Raw genomic sequence first — 17,670 nt, 5'->3', positions numbered from 1 at the left:
AGCCTGGACTCTCAGGATACAGGGCTGCCCGGTCAGGATCCAGTCCGACAATGGCACAGCAGTGGCTTATGTCAATCTTCAGGGAGGCACCCGGAGCCGAGCTGCTCAAAAGGAGGTGAACCAGATCTTAGTCTGGGCAGAGATGCATGTGCCATGCATATTGGCAGTTTTTATTCCAGGGATAGAGAACTGGCAGGCGAACTATCTAAGTCGCCAGCAGTTACTCCCAGGTGAATGGTCTCTACACCCCGACGTCTTTTGGGCCATATGCCAAAGATGGGGGGTCCCAGATGTAGATCTCTTTGCATCCCGATTCAACAAAAAGTTAGACAGATTTGTGGCAAGGATGAGGGATCCTCTTGCATGCGGGACGGATGCATTGGTGATTCCGTGGCATCGGTTCTCACTGATTTACGCATTCCCGCCTATTCTGCTACTGCCACGACTCCTTCGCAGGATCAGGCAGGAAAGGAAGTCAGTACTTCTGGTGGCCCCCGCTTGGCCCAGAAGGACTTGGTATGCAGAAGTAGTAAGGATGATGGTGGGTTCCCCGTGGACCCTACCGGTACACCCAGACCTGTTATCTCAAGGTGCAGTGTTCCATCCTGCCTTACAAACGCTAAATTTGACGGTTTGGCTATTGAGACCTGCGTTCTGAAGAGTCGTGGACTTTCAGGTCCTGTCATATCTACCTTGATTAAAGCAAGGAAGCCAGCTTCTAGGATGATTTATCATAGAGTCTGGAAAGCTTATGTATCCTGGTGTGAATCCAGAGGTTGGCATCCCAGGAAATATGTCATAGGTAGAATTCTTCTTGATTTTCTACAATTAGGATTAGAGATGAAGCTGGCCTTGAGTACCATCAGTGGCCAGGTCTCGGCTTTATCAGTATTATTTCAACGGCCACTTGCTTCGTATTCTTTGGTCCAAAACTTTATGCAGGGGGTGATGCGTCTTAATCCTCTGGTTAAAGCGCCCCTAAACCCCTGGGACTTGAACTTGGTCCTGGCTGTGTTACAGAAACAGCCTTTTGAACCAATAAGTCAGATTCCTTTGGTCTTGTTGACAAGGAAGTTAATTTTTCTGGTGGCCATCTCTTCTGCTAGAAGAGTTTCAGAATTAGCAGCCCTTTCCTGTAAGGAGCCTTATTTGATTATACACAAGGATAGAGTGGTACTGCGCCCTCATCCTAGTTTTTTGCCAAGGTGGTTTCTGATTTTCATTTAAACCAAGACATTGTTCTGCCTTCCTTTTTTCCAGATCCCTGTTCTCCGGAAGAGAGATCGCTACATTCATTGGATGTAGTAAGAGCAGTCAGGGCTTATCTCGAGGCAACTGCTCAGATTCGCGAAACGGATGTTTTGTTCGTGCTGCCAGAGGGTCTCAATAGAGGACAGGCAGTGTCAAAAGCTACCATTTCTAAATGGATTCGACAATTGATCATTCAAGCTTACGGTTTGAAACAGAAGATTCCTCCGTTTCAGATCAAGGCACATTCCACAAGGGCTATTGGTGCTTCTTGGGCAGTGCATCACCAGGCCTCGATGGCTCAGATCTGCAAGGCCGCAACCTGGTCTTCAGTTCATACATTCACCAGATTCTATCAGGTGGATGTGAGAAGGCATGAGGATATCGCCTTTGGGCGTAGTGTGCTGCAGGCAGCGGTACAGGGTCCTCAGGTCTGATTGCACTCTGGTCGTGGTCCGTCCAATCCCCCCCCCCCTCAGGTGGCATTGCTCTGGGACATCCCACCAGTAATTACTGTGGCTCTGTGTCCCGTGATGTTCGAGAAAGAAAATAGGATTTTTAAAAACAGCTTACCTGTAAAATCCTTTTCTTTCGAAGGACATCACGGGACACAGAGGTCCCGCCCCTCTTCTAATACACTATATTGCTTGGCTACAAAACTGAGGTATCCCTGCAAGGGGAGGGATTATATGGGGGGTTGAACTTTCTGATAGGGTGTGCCAGTGTCCAGTCACCAGTGATACCCTATATAACCCACCAGTAATTACTGTGGCTCTGTGTCCCGTGATGTCCTTCGAAAGAAAAGGATTTTACAGGTAAGCTGTTTTTAAAAATCCTATTTTTTGTTTCATTTTTTTCTTTATCCTGCCTAAAGCAGACACTAAAACTAATTAAAGAAAAAAAAAAAATCCTGTCCAAAGAATACTGACCTTGACTTTTGACCTTGACCCAAACGCCAACCCTGGGGCTGACCTAGTTCAAACTTTGATCCAGGTATTTTTTTTTTTTTGTTTATCTCTGCAAGGGCAGAGAAAGATACAATGCATCTGTCTTCTCCATTCACAGAGACCAAAAACACGGGGGCATTTTTGATTGTAGGCTTTAAGGCATTTATATTAGTTGCCATGATCCTATTTTGCCCGATTCAATGCCATCATCATTTTTGCATTAAAACCTAAATGTATACCAGTCTTTTATTCAAATAAGATTATACTATCTTTATATAAATCAAGTGAAAATATGCATGTTTTATAAAAGTAATGCGCACCAATATTTTTCTGGTAGCCATTTCTAATACAAATATTTGTGATAGTAGTGAAGTCTGTGATATAAAATGTACTGTTCTTTGAATACACTGCTACTTCGAATCCATATCAGTGTTCTGTACTCTCTGAATAGAGAAATGGAGGCTCACCAGAATAGCTTGACTTCTTATAAATGAGACAAACAACGCTTTCCTAGCTGTGTATGGTTACATCCAGGTTCTTCCCTTCCACCAGAACTTATGGATTTGGACAATTATTTTAGATTTATGACAGACTTCATTACTATCAGTAATATTTGTATTATCACTTATTGGTGTACTCTTATTGTATCCTGTTAATAATAAAACATATGTATATTTCTTTTTCATACATCACGGGACACAGAGTTGGGCTAATATTCATTACCTGCTGGGTTATACTCCATCATTAGGTGAATGGACACTGGTAGACCAAAGGTCTTCAGACAGGAAGTAATCCCCTATATAACCCCTCCCATAGAGGAAGTACTTTCGTTTTTTTACCAGTGTCTGCAAGGTGGATGGCATGGTTTGTTTGAGCTCTCTGAGCTCCAGGTCTCTAGTCCCACAAACTGTTCCAAAAATGAATCAAGGGATTGACCGATTGGATCTATTTGACACAGGCTTTTATGATTAGATAAATGGTACCCGAGCCTCGCAAAGAAGACTCTAGATCCTGCAAGGTTTTACCTGTAATGTGCCTCTGGGCGCTGGCCCCTGCGAAGTGGAAATCCTGGACACTACAGCGCTAAGGCATTTCCTGCAGGGTGCTGTACAGGTCCAAGGGAATGGACCCTAAACATGAAAGGTTACCCAGTCCTTGAAGGTCCAAGTGACAGGAACCCCTTGTGAAGGGTAAATATTGGGCCCTTAGTTTCTAAATGGCCCTGCGCCTGGTCGGGTAAGTGAAACCCCTTTATTTTATTATTGTGGGGTGTCCCAGTGATTGTAACAATCAGTCAAGCTAGCTAAAGGCTTGATACCTGTGTGCAGTGACCATACGGGGGAGTTCTGGGCTAGCTGTGGTTGTTTACAAAGTGTCCCTTTTTTGCTTGTGTCTGGCTGTTTTTTAACTGTATGATGGCCCACTATGGTGCGCCATTTTGCCTTTGTTCGCATTGGTGCACATGCGTTCACAAGAACGCCGCTGAGCTCAGCAGTTTGTGTGTTTGACGGCCATGGCACATGCGGATTCGCCGCACATGCGCCGTAGCCCTTATCTGGGCGCACAAAGATTTGCATCGTACGCGAATACAGTCATGCCCACTCGCCGGGACAGCGCACATGCGTACGCACGCAAAGAACATTCCAGTGCACACCCAGCTTATTTAAGCTGTGTATGCCAAACATGTGCTTCCACAAGGCAGCTGTGGGACACAGAGCAGGCTCTGAACAGACACTTGCAGTGGTTCATTTCTCCTCACGCGGGTCACGTGAGTCACTAAGTGTTGCTTGGCAGGCTAAAGGTGCTTAGCAGGATTGTTGCATAGGGGCTTGGTGAGCCCTATTAAAGGGTCTCCCTTTTTTGAGGTGTTTTAACTACACCCAAGTACTCTGTTTGCAGCATTGAATGTCTTCCAAAAAGAGGAGTGGGACTGACACCACAAGGAAGGGCACACCTACGTCATGAACCTAGTTGTATCCCTAGTGTTGTATCCCCTGAAAGACCAGAGGCTCCCGGGCAATCTGAGCTGCTGCGCCTATCTGGTATTGTGCCTACAATCAACACTGCTGCTTCGCCCTTTATCACTAAGGATGAACTGTCCTCAGCCCTAGCTGGGTTAGAGCACAGGATTGCCAGCATGATTGTCTCTATCCCGCAGGGTGGCAGGAAGCGTGACAGATACCCCTCCCTGGAGTCTCTGGGTTGAGGATGGGGAAGAGCTTAAAGCTCAGGATTCGGTTGAGTGCCTGGCAGATGAGTCTGCTTCCGAGCAATCTGGACAAGAAGATATCTACTCGATGTCTGCCTCTCAGTCGCAGAGGTTTTTGATCCTGACTGACCGAAATGGTTCGTTCTGCATTTTAAGTTGCCGCTTGCAGAGGTGACTGAGTCCCCCTGGTCCTCTTTGGGATTTCTGAGACCTTTTCAGGTCGCACAAACTTCCCGCTACACCCCTTGTTGGAACACGCAGTGTATGCTGATTGGAAACATCCTCACAGGACTTTTTTGCCTCCTAAAATCTTTTCCCTTTTATATTCCATGGATGAAAAGTTTGTTAAAAAATGGAGCAAGTCAGCCGTAGATGCAGCAGTCTAGTCTCTTCCTTTAAGCGACAACTTAACTTGTCCGGTAGATGATGCACCGGGCTTGAAAGACCCTGTTGACAAGAAATTGGATTTATTTTTAAAGGCTTCCTTTTCTTTGGCCAGTTCAGCTATTCAGACAGCTGTTGCAGTGATTGGTATTTGCCAGTCCATAAAAGGAACAAGTCAAACGGCTGGATAGGTCTAACCGGGAGGATGATCTGCCTGAAAGTAAGGCCGATATTCCTTGAGCCCTGTGTTTTGCTGTTAATGCTTTAAAGGGTTCAATACAGCAGGTTTCTCATCTGGCTATCTTGTCTGTACATATACACAGACTTTTATGGCTTAAGAACTGGTCAGCCGCGCTTCCTTGTAAAAAGTTATTGGCAGGTTTCCCGTTTCATGGAGAACATTTATTTGGTGATCGCTTGGACAAATATATCGAAAAGATTTCCGGAGGGAAGAATTCTCTACTTCCTGTGAAGAAAATAACCAAACGTCCCTGGTTTAAAAACCCAGGTACTGCTTCCTTCAATGTCTCAGCGACAGGGCGTTTCCACCGCCAATAGGGTGCTAGGGCCAGGGGCAAGCCGCAAGGCCAGGGCCAGAAAAGGCCTTGGGTCCAAAATTCTTCTAAACTCGGCACCAAGCCCTCCTTTTGAGGGGACGCCACCACTCAATCGTGTGGGGGGAAGGCTGCTGCACTTTGCGGACGTTTGGAAAACAACAGTTCAGGACGAGTGGGTCACCTCAATTATATCTCGCAGTTACAAGTTGGAGTTACGGGGGGGGGGGTGCCCCTCAGGTTTGTAAGATCTAGCGTTCCCTCGGATCCTCCAAAAAGAAACTTATTGCTTCAGGCACTACATCATCTAGTGCATCAAGGAGTGATTGTAGAGGTTCCGGTATCCGAAATGGCACAGGGTTTTACTCAAAACTGTTTACGGTTCAGAAACCAAACAATGACACATGGCCCATTTTTGACCTAAGTTCTCTGAACAATTATCTATTGATACAATCCTTTCGGCTGGATCTGTCCGCTCAGTAGTAACCTCACTCCAGAGGGGAGACTTTTTAGCCTCCATCGATATAAAAAACGCGTACTTGCACGTACCTATCTTTCAGCCTCATCAGAGGTTCCTACATTTTGCAGTAGAGGAATGTCATTTTCAGTTTGTGGCTCTACCCTTCGGGCTTGCTATAGCTCCCCGGGTTTTCACAAAGGTCCTAGCACCAGTACTGGGTCTTTTAAGGGCCCAAGGGATCCTGGTGCTCGGGTATCTGGACGACCTCCTGCTCAGAGATCACTCAGTTCAGGCTCTAGAACAGATCATAATATACACAGTGAGGTATTTGAAAAGCTTAGGCTGGATCATAAATACCGAAAAGTCTGCCTCAAGACCAGCTCAAAGTCTAAAATATTTAGGTCTGAGTCTAAACACTGTCCAAGCAAGAGTATTCTTGCCACCTGTAAGGATCTGTACCCTGAAGGATCAGGTGCGTCAGATAAGGGGCACCGGACAACCCTCCATACGGCTCTGTATGAGTCTTCTAGGGAGGATGGTACCCTCCTTTGAGGCAGTGCCCTATGCCAAATTCCCTTCCAGGCCTTTACAACAAGACATCTTGCTGGCTTGGAACAGAGGAAGAAAAGCCCTGGATTATCCAATGTGCTTATCTTCTCAGACATGCTTAAGCCTAAACTGGTGGTTGCAAAATCAGAACCTGCGAAAGGGAAAATCCTTTCTCCTGGTAACTTGGATAGTACTGACTACACAGGCTCACAGTCCAGGGGAAATGGTCAGGGACAGAGCAGACCCTGCCTATGAAAGTCCTAGAATTACGGGCGGTACGTCTAGCCCTATGATACTGGACGGTGGAGCTTCAGGACTGCCCCATCAGGGTTCAGCCTGACAATGTCACGGCAGTGGCCTATATAAACCACCAAAGGGCGGTACCAGGAGTCGTTCAGCTCTGAAGGAGGTGAACTTACATACTAGCTTGGGCAGAGGGACATGTGCCAATAATATCGGCAGTCCATATTCCGGGAGTAGAGAACTGGAAGGCAGATTATTTCAGCCGCCAGCAGATCTGCCCAGGGGAATGGTCCCTACACCCAGAGGTGTTCCAGGAAATTTTGCCAACGTTGGGCATGGCCAGAGGTCGACCTACTGGCATCCAGGTTCAACAACAAGCTACAGCAGTTTGTGTCTCGGACAAGAGATTCTCTGGCAATTGGAGCAGATGCTCTGATAGTTCCATGGAGCCAGTACTCCCTGGTTTATGCTTTCCCTCTAATCCCTCTCCTTCCACATTTGTTACGCAGGATTCGGAGAAAGGGGGTTCCAGCCATTCTGGTGGCACCAGCCTGGCCCAGATGGCCCTGGTTCCCAGAGATTGTGAGACTGACAATAGACGGGCCATGGACGCTTCCAGTTCCATGTAGCCAGTACTCCCTGGTTTATGCTTTCCCTCTGATCCCTCTCCTTCCACATTTGTTACGCAGGATTCGGAGAAAGGGGGTTCCAGCCATTCTGGTGGCACCAGCCTGGCCCAGATGGCCCTGGTTCCCAGAGATTGTGAGACTGACAATAGACGGGCCATGGACGCTTCCATTCCCCCCCCCCACACCCCCCGATCTACTGTTTCAAGGTCTTATGTTCCACCCCAATTTGGCATGACTATTGAAGTCAGGGTGTTAAACGACTGTGGCATCTCGGGACCAGTGGTGTCTGCTCCAGTGAATGCTAGAAAAGCTATCACTAGGAAGATTTATGATAAGGTCTGGAAGACTTGTATTGCTTGGTGCGAAGCCAGAAAATGGCATCCTCAGAAATGTGATAGGGATTATTCTCTTTTCTACAGTCAGCTGTGGAAATCAAATTTTGAGTACAATCAAAGGTCAAGTTTCGGCCCTATCGGTATTCTTCCAAAGGCCCTGAGCCTCCCATTCACTGATCCGAACCTTTATGCAAGGGGAAACTCGTTTGCTCCCCCCCCAATTAGGTCACCTATGTGTCCTTGGGACTTGAACTTGGTGCTGTCTGTTACAGAAACAACCATTTGAACCTATTAAGGACATTCCATTAGACTTACTGTCACACAAGCTAGCCTTCCTGATGGCTATCACCTCGGCTAGAAGGGTGTTTGAGTTGGCGGGCCTTTCATGCAGGGAACTGTATTTGATCCTTTACCATGACAGAGTCGTGTTACGACCTGTTCCATCCTTTTTGCCAAAAGTGGTGTTGGCCTTTCATTTAAATCAGGACATTATTTTGCCACTTTTTTTTTTTTTCTCTCCGCCTCGTTCGGTGGAAGAGAGACGACTGCATTCTTTGGACGTTGTCCGGGCAGTCAAGGTTTATTTGTCTAGATCTGCAGAGATCCAAGGACCAGACTCTTTGGTAAAAAAAAAAAAAAAAAAGGACCTAAGAAGGGGCAGGCAGCTTCCAAAGCTTCGATTGCCAATTGGGTCTATCAAGTGGTCATTCAGGCCTGGGGTCTGAAACATAAAGCTCTTCCCTTTTTAGGGTGAGAGTTCATTCTACCAGGGGTGTAGGAACCTCCTGGGCTTTTTGCCATCAGGTATCTGTGGCTCAGATTTGTAAGGCTGCTACCTGGTCTTCAGTGCATACATTCACAAAATTTTATCAAGTGTGGATGTTTGAGCAGCCGAGGATTCAGCTTTCAGCCACAGTGTACTGCGGGCTGCCGTATAACTTCTGATGGCTATTGTTTGGCAGGGTGTCTCCCTCCCCTCAAGGCTATTTCTCTGGGAGGTCCCAGGAGGTAATGAATATTAGCCTGACTCTGTGTCCCATGATGTATGAAAAAGAAAATAGGATTTTTACATCATACTTGCCTGTAAAAACCTTTTCTTTGAGTACAGTACATGCACTCAGTTTTGCACAGCCTCCACATATTCCATTCATATAGGCACAAAGAAGGTAATACCTAGAAATCCAAACGCCAAGAGGTTATTTATTCCTTTTGTCACATTTGCTGCCTTGTGCCCTATAAAAAAGAAATTTGAAAAGTGACGGACTGTTCTTCCTGTGGACCCAGCCATTCTTGCACTAAATCTGCTGTTTCCCTTGATAGGCATTTGCCTATAAGCGTATATAAATTACCGCGCTAACAGTCTAAATGGAAAGTGAAGCTGCAACTAAAAGTGTTATACGACACAAATCAGAATAATAAAGAAATGCAGTCGCGCTAATATGAAGTGTAGTAAAAAAATAAAATTGAGTACCACACATAAATTGATATTATATAAAAAACAAAGTGATAATGAATACAACCAATAAAAAAAAACGTGCGAACATATAAAGTACTATTGAAAAATTGTCCATACAATAAATGCACAGCAGGGTGAAGAGAAATTGCAAAATGATTGGTACATAAGGAAATCCATACAAAGAGAGACAGATCCCAAAGTGACGAGTGGTCTAAATCCTCACTGAAGTGAAAAAAACCAAGTTAGACTTACCGGTAACTTGTTTTCCAGAAGTCTTTCAGGACAGCACCTGAGAGATAGCGACTCCACCCACCGGAAACAGGAAACACCTTCTTCCTCCAAACTTTAAAGGGAGGCGCCTCCCTACCATACCTCAGTTGTAGTAGAGAAGACCTCCGGCCCCGGCTGGAACACATAAACACATACGTTAGTCACAGCATAGTATATACAATACAATAGGGCGGGATGTTGCTGTCCTGAAAGACTTCTGGAAAACAAGTTACCGGTAAGTCTAACTTGGTTTTTCCCAAGGCGTCTTTCAGGACAGCACCTGAGAGGATAACAGAGACTTACCCCCTTAGGGCGGGACAACAGCTTGCAGGACCTTTCTGCCAAACGCCTGATCATTAGCAGATGTGAGGTCCAGCCTGTAATGTTTCACGAATGTGTGAAAACTTGACCAAGTTGCCGCCTTGCAGATTTGTTCAGGGGTGGCACCAGCTCTCTCTGCCCAAGTGGCCGCTAATGCTCTTGTTGAGTGTGCAGAAATTCCTGCAGGAGGAGACACGCCTGCATGCGAATAAGCCTCTGAAATGGCTAGCTTCAGCCACCTTGCTAAAGAGATTTTAGAAGCCTGGCAACCTTTCCTGTTGCCTGAAAATAACACAAACAGAGAATCTGAACGTCTAAAGAGCTTTGTCTTTTCCAGGTAACATAACAAAACTCTTCTAACATCCAACATGTGAAAACAAGTCTCCTTCTCCCCTACTGGGTTGGGGCAGAAGGTCGGAAGTACAATGTCCTGAACACGATTTTGTACTGAAGCTACCTTTGGTAAGAATTTCTGATCTGTTCTAAGTATAACCCTATCTGGGAAGATAGATAAATAGGGTTCCTTAACTGATAAAGCATTAAGCTCACTGATCCTTCGTGCAGAGACCATGGCAATCAGAAACACAGACTTAAAAGTGAGATATCTAAGTGGCGCTTCTTCCAAAGGTTCAAAGGGACTCCTTGTTAGAGCCTGGAGGACTATCGACAGATCCCATTTGGGAAACAACCTAAGTGGTGCTGGTCTGGATCTCGTAAGGGATCTGAAAAATCTGGTTACCAATGGATCTGAGGCCACAGATCTTTCTAGGAACACTGCTAGCGCAGCCACCTGTACCTTCAAGGTACTAACTGCTAGTCCCTTGTCAGCACCAACCTGTAAAAATTCCAGAATGGTAACGAGACTCCCTGGGTCCTGGTCAGATGAATTACACCACGTATTGTAAACCTTCCAGACCTTGGAATAGATATTTCTAGTCACCCTTTTCCTACTGGATAATAGCGTAGAGATTAACCGGTTGGAAAAACCTTTGCTCCTTAAGAGCTGCTCTTCAGATACCAAGCAGTGAGCGCCAAAGTGGCTACCTCTGGGTGATTTACCGGTCCCTGAAATAGTAAATCGTGCCTGAGGGGCAGATGCCAATAAGGCCTGACCGCCATTTTCAGAACGGTTGAAAACCAAGCCCTTCTTGGCCAAAAGGGCGTGATTAGGACAACCGGTACCGTTTCCCTTTGAATTTTTCTTAATACTAAGGGAATTAACTGAAATGGGGGGAAAGCGTAGCAGAGATGGAATCTCCATGGATACGCCAAGGCATCTGTTCCTAGTGACCCGTCGTGATTGCTTAGGGAAAAAAATTGCGGAACCAAGGCATTCTCCCTTGAGGCGAACAGGTCCACCTCTGGCAGCCCCCACTTCTCGACAATCATGGCGAAAACCTCTGGGTTCAGCGACCATTCTGCTTCCCGAATGGGGTTTCTGCTCAGGAAATCCGCCACTCCGTTCAGGGATCCCTTTAGATGGACTGCTGATAACGACAGCAAGTGTCCTTCTGCCCAACGGAGAATGCTCATGGCTAGTACTTGCAGCGATTTGCTTCTTGTACCTCCCTGCCTGTTTATGTAAGCCACTGCCGTGGCATTGTCTGTTAGTATTTGAACATGCTGGGCCTGAAGCCCCTGAGCAAATGACCTCAGAGCCAAGTCGATCGCCTTGAGCTCTCTCCAGTTTGAGGACTTGGTCGCCTCTTTCCTGGACCAGTTTCCCTGAGTGAAACCTTTTTCTAGGTGGGCTCCCCAACCCCAGGAACTGGCATCGGTTGTCAGCCTTTTTTCGATTGGAAAGGCCCAGACCAACCCCTCCGATAGGATATCCTGCCTTTTCCACCACCATAGTGACCTCTTCACTTGGGTTGGAACTCTTACCTCTGAGTCCAGGGATTCTAAATTGTGATCCCAAGATCTCAGAAGAAAAGCCTGCAGATGTCTGAAGTGTAGTCTTGCCCACTGAACAGCTGGCATTGACGAAGTCAGAACCCCCAGGGCTGACATGACCAATCTTACCGTCAGCTGCTGGTTGGTCTGCAAAAAAGACACTGTATCCTGGATTTTTCCTTTCTTCTCTGAAGGAAGAAAAATTTTTTGGCTTACCGAATTTATTATATACCCTAGAAACCGAATCTCCTGAGATGGTTCCAGGGAAGATTTTTGGAGATTTAGGATCCAACCTAGAGACTCCAAATGGCTGCATGCTCTGCTTAAATTGCTCCTCAGCTCCTCTCTTGAGGGGGCGAAAAATAGCAGATCGTCTAAGTAAGGAATTACTGCGATTCCCTGAAGACGCAGCGGAGCTAGGGCCTCTGCCATTACTTTGGTAAAAATTCGGGGTGCGGATGATAGCCCGAAGGGTAGGGCTCTGAATTGCAGATGCTGAATTCTGCCTTCCAACCTTACCGCCAACCTGAGAAACCCCTGGGACTGGGATGAGATTGGAATATGCAGGTATGCATCTTTTAAATCCACTGACGCCATGAAACAACCTGGAGTCAGAATATTTCTGGCGGTGAAAATTGAGTCCATCCTGAACCTTCTGTATTTGATGGCTCTGTTTAGTGGCTTTAAATTTAGAATTAAACGAAATCTTCCTGTTGGTTTTTTTACCAGGAAGACATGTGAATAGAAGCCCTCGTGCCATTCCTCTGGTGGCACCGGGATTACTACACCCTGTTGCATTAGTTCCTCCAGAGAGGATTTCATGGCCAGGGCCCTCATTGGATCTCGAGGAGCATTTGTTACCAGAAACCTTCTTGGGGGGCTTCTGGCGAACTCGAGAGTATAACCCTGCGAGAGAGTGGTCAGAATAAACTGATTTGTAGTTATCACTGACCACTGCGGAAGAAACTCTCGTAATCTTCCGCCGACCCGCAGAGATGAGTCATTGTGAGTTTTCGGCCTGTGAAGGAGGACGGAAGAGAATTCCACCTTTGCCCTTCGCCTTTTGCGCAGACCAATTTTTCCTCCTGCCCTGAAACTTACTTTCCTGCTGTTGCTGCTGAGTTTTTTGAGGTCGAAAAAGACGTTTTGGGGTCTGCTTTTTCTTTTTGACCGGAAAGGACTTCTTCTTATCGGCAGTTCTGTCTAGGATATTATCTAGATCTGGGCCAAAAAGAAGGTCACCTGAAAAGGGGATACCACAAAGTTTACTCTTTGAAGCTGTATCACCTGGCCAGGTTTTTAGCCATAAAGCTCTTCTCGCAGCATTTGCTAAAGCTGCAGACCTAGCTGACATCTTGATAGCTTCAGCCGAAGCATCAGCAATATAAGCAACCGCAGAAATCAGGGTAGGAAAGGAATCTAAGATCTCCTGCTTGGGGGAATCTGCCACTATATGAGATCTAAGTTGGTTCACCCAGTATTCCAGATTCCTGGCTACACAGGTTGTGGCCATTGCTGGTTTTAAATTGCTCATGATTGATTGCCATGATCTTTTGAGCAAAAGATCCATGCGTTTGTCCATTGGATCCCTTAGAACACCCATGTCTTCAAAAGACAGGTCTGTGGACCTTGAGACCTGTGAAAAGGCCGCATCCAACCTGGGCACCTTATTCCACACCGCAGAAGGGTCCTCCTCAAAAGGGAAGCGCCTTTTGTGGGCTCTGGAAAAAAAGGGCTTTTTCTCTGGATCTTGCCATTCTTTAGTAATGGCGTCAGAAATGACCGAATGAACTGGAAATGTTCGCCCCTTAGGCTCATTTAACCCTGCATACATGCGGTCATGAAGAGATAACTCCTTCTTTTCCTCACTTAAGCCAAGTGTAACATGGATAGCCTTAAGGAGTCCGTCTACCTCCTCTAGGGAAAGCTTAAATTTGGAAGGAGCCACCTCCGCTTCCTCACCCTCCTCCTCCGAATCCTTAACGGAAGGAGTAGGGGACTGCTCTTCCCTGATAGGGGGGCCTTCAGGTAAAACTTCTACCATGGGGAAAGAAATAGAACCCTGGGAAGCCTCAGAAGTGGATGGCTGACTAGCAGCTGGATTAACTAAAGAGTCACGAAAAGTCTGAATCGTGGCGTATAGTTCCTTCTTTACAGAGGCAACCAGATCATCACAAACCGAAGCTGATTCCTCCTTAACTAAAGAAGTGATGCATGTACTGCATAAGACTTTTTTCCAATTTTCTCCCATTTTGGCCCTGCAAGAAGGACATCTCTTTTTTGGGTCAGAGCTTTTAGCCTGTGAGAGAAAAAACAAAAAAGGGAAAAAAAACCAGGGGACCTTTTAGTGAGACCCGGTCTCAGCTACACAAGAATCACCCACAGGTGCACTAAGAAGAAACCAGTCAGCCTCCAGTGCCCAGACAGGCCCCTTGCCACTAGGGGGTAAGAAAAAAGAAAATAGACCAAACCCAGGAAAAGGAAGAAAGGCAGACTTAAACTGCTGCTCCTACCTGAGCTTTACTGGCGCCTGTGCCTGTCCCCACCGCTGCAGACGCTGAGTCCTCCATCTCTGGTGTGCAGCTCTCCACCTGTGGCTTCATATGCCGCTTCCGGACTCCCATAGTGCATCTGCACCGGACCGGAAGCGGAAGTAGGCGCCAGTTCCTGTCCTCCCTCCTCCCCTCTCGCATCCACGCCGGAAATGACGCTTCTGCTGACCCAGTGACCCGCCTTGTCACTTCCGCCGCGCCTGCCGGCCAAAAAAACATGGCGGCGGCGCACGCGCACCGCCGCTCCTATGACCGCGCGGATCACCGGGTCTACGGCTCTCCCCGAGCACCAGGAGGGGAAGAGGAGCCCGATTGCTACCGCTGCCAAGGCTTGGGTAGGCCGGGAGGACAGCGGGTCTCCAAAAAGGAGGAAAAAATGAAAAAGAAGCCCTGTCTCCCAGGCATCTGAGAGACCTTGACTCCCCTTCAAAAAGATGTTCCCTCCGGGCCGGAGGAAACACAAAAACTGAGGTATGGTAGGGAGGCGCCTCCCTTTAAAGTTTGGAGGAAGAAGGTGTTTCCTGTTTCCGGTGGGTGGAGTCGCTATCTCTCAGGTGCTGTCCTGAAAGACGCCTTGGGAAAGTGTATTGGTGAGACCTCCACCTTTAAGAAATTACTGCCGCTTACCAGAGAGCGTTGGGGACCACGCTGAGCAGATGGCTATAACCCCAGCCAGGGATCCCACAGGCAGGCATTGGATATCACAACGTCCGTACGGATCCTCACCCTGATGCAGCTGATTGGGTCTAGGATGGGATGGTGCCACAGATGTTCTTCAGATCTATTTCAAAAGCAAAGCTGAATCCTAAGCAGTGCACAAACAGAGTTCAAGCAAAATCATCCAAAACAGGGCTTAGTCAGGTCAGATAGGAGACACCAGAGGAGAAATCAAAGGGCAAGCTGGGTGAGCAGGTCACGTCAGGTGGAGCTATTCCCAGGGAATAAGCCCTGTTTTGGATGATTTTGCTTGAACTCTGTTGGCTGCACTGCTTAGGATTCAGCTTTGCTTTTGAAATAGATCTGAAGAACATCTGTGGCACCATCCCATCCTAGACCCAATCAGCTGCATCAGGGTGAGGATCCGTACGGATGTTGTGATATCCATTGCCTGCCTGTGGGATCCTTGGCTGGGGTTATAGCCATCTGCTCAGCGTGGTCCCCTGTAATAAGGGACCAACGCTCTCTGGTAAGCGGCAGTAATTTCTTAAAGGTGGAGGTCTCACCAATACACTTTTTCACTTCAATGAGGATTTAGACCGCTCGTCACTTTGGGATCTGTCTTTCTTTGTATGGACTTCCTTATGTACCAATCATTTTGCAATTTCTCTTCACCCTGCTGTGCATTTATTGTATGGACAATTTTTCAATAGTACTTTATATGTTTGCACGTTTTTTTCATTGGTGTATTCATTATCACTTTGTTTTTTATATAATATCAATTTATGTGTGGTACTCAATTTTATTTTTTTACTACACTTCATATTAGCGCGACTGTATTTCTTTATTATTTGCCTATAAACGAGGGAGCTCAGACATAAGCCAGATAGTGCCACTGAACTGCTATTGAACTGGACTGGATAGCACAACAGTGAACTTTCTCCTGATATAGATAATCCTGTTCTCTCTGCAAGACTACAACTTTTGACCTCCGCCCTACTATTTTGTGTCCATGTCATGGAAATGTGATCTGTCATATCTCCAGAATGTCCATAGGCACAGAATGTTATGGCTTTGAGCTTGTTCGGCTGGCCCTGCTCATTGAAGTACCTTTTGCACATGTGCCTGAGGGGCAGCTCCTCTTTGTTTTTTATCAATCTTCTTCTATTTTTGTATTTCTCTTGAGTGACGTTGATATTGAGCTCTAGGTGGATTATACTAATGGCCCGTACACACGATCTGAATATCGTACAACAGATCGTCCGACTTTTTCGCTTAAAGTGGAGTTCCACCCCCAAAAAAATAAATTAGTATTGTTAGTATTGTGCTTAAAAAAAAAAATTTTTTTTTTAAATATTTAAATAAAACATTTGGAGAAAATTTTTTTTTTTTTTTTTTTTTTTTTTTTTTTTTTTTACTCACCTCTAATGCCTGTTGCTAGGGGGTCCCTCATAGTCTGCCTCCTTCGTTGCCTGGGCTCCTGACGTCACTTCCCTCGGCGCAGGAAGGGAGATAGTCTCTCCACCCTCCCTCTTGTCAATCATCTGGGACACATGACCGGTCCCAGATGATTGCGGGGCCAGTGGCGGCTCACGCATGCGCAGTGGGTGCCCGGCTGTGAAGACACAGCCGGGCGCCCACAGTTAAAATGCCGGCGCCGCCGAGCGGAGGGGGGGACGAGCGGGGCTTCGATCCCCCGCATCGCTGGACCCTGGGACAGGTAAGTGCCCGATTAAAAGTCAGCAGCTGCAGTATTTGTAGCTGCTGACTTTTCATTTTTTTTTTTTTTTTTTTTTTAAATGGGAACCCTGCTTTAATAGTCACAAGTAGTAATTGAATAGGTAACTAAAGTCACAAATTCTCGTACGACAGAAAAAAAAATTCGGAAGTGATGTCATGTGTAATGTATTTTGTATTGTATTTTCGGATGACAACTATACTGACTAAACGAAAATTGTACGATCTGGTATCGTACGAGGAAAATTTTTGTGCTTGTCCGATTCAAATAATATTGGCTGAACTATCGTGGCTCTCGAAAGTAGTGTACACACGATCTGAAAATCGTACGATTCTTCCTCAGACGACAGTTTTCGTACAATATTCGGATCCTCTGTATGGCCATTGGAGTCCTAAAGGTAATATCAAATACTACCTATGGTCTCAACAATCAGGTGCCCCCCATTTCTGCAACCAAGCAGGTGAGGGGTGGGAAGGGTTATTACCTAAAAGGGTTTCTATGTGTTTAGTGTCACTTTTCCTGTAGGCAGCAGTATAACTCAAGGTTTCCTTTTATCCTCAATCTGTGTCCCTCAGTGGGCACAGAAGAGGATTTTACGGTTTCTTGCCAGAGCGCGTAAACCTCCATCAATATCTGGAGGTTGTCAGAGCTTTGCCTGTCGGAATTGGCCAGCATTCAACCATAAAGGTGAGATATTCTAGGCTGATGCTGGTTCCTTTTTAAGGCTGGGGTCACACTGCTGCCGGATGCGGCTCACAGCAGGGGTTCAGGGCGTCCCTGTTCTCTGTGTCAGGGACAAATTATTGCCTGAATTTGGCCCTGAAACTGACCAGAAGACGCACAGGACTCCTGTGCAATCCGCTCTGCAGCCGCTATGAAGATATGTGAACCGGCTCCTTAGTCACCAGTTCTCTATCTCTTGTCATGCGAATTGAATGCGAGGAAATCCACATTCAGTTCGCACTAGTGTGAACCCAGCCTAAAGCTATGAATCTTAAACATGAGATGTGCAATCAATATGATTACACTGTTGACCACATTCCTATAATACATTGTTTCCCACTTTTTTTTTTAGTTTTCTGCAGCATCAACAACTATTTTGGATGAAGAGCCGATTGTAAACAGAGGTCTGGCTGCTGCTTTACATCTTTGTCAGAACAAAGGTAAAAATGTATTTTGTGTGTGTCTATTCATTCTCTTTCTTTCTCTCATATACATTCAGAAA

At 46.3% G+C, this 17,670-nt stretch overlaps 1 protein-coding gene across 3 annotated transcripts in view; it reads left to right on the top strand.

Moving 5' to 3' along the window:
- Positions 1 to 17,670, top strand: part of SART1 (spliceosome associated factor 1, recruiter of U4/U6.U5 tri-snRNP) — a 301,899-nt gene that overhangs the window by 267,630 nt on the left and 16,599 nt on the right. For all 3 annotated transcript variants that reach the window (XM_073605184.1, XM_073605185.1, XM_073605183.1), the window contains one exon: positions 17,521 to 17,608. In XM_073605184.1, the coding sequence (XP_073461285.1) occupies positions 17,521 to 17,608 (88 nt within the window). The remainder of the gene's footprint in view (positions 1 to 17,520; positions 17,609 to 17,670) is intronic.

Source organism: Aquarana catesbeiana, linkage group LG11, assembly GCF_042186555.1.
Source record: "Aquarana catesbeiana isolate 2022-GZ linkage group LG11, ASM4218655v1, whole genome shotgun sequence".
NCBI classification, from domain to species: Eukaryota; Metazoa; Chordata; class Amphibia; order Anura; family Ranidae; genus Aquarana; species Aquarana catesbeiana.
This window is presented reverse-complemented; position numbering and strand designations above follow the sequence as displayed.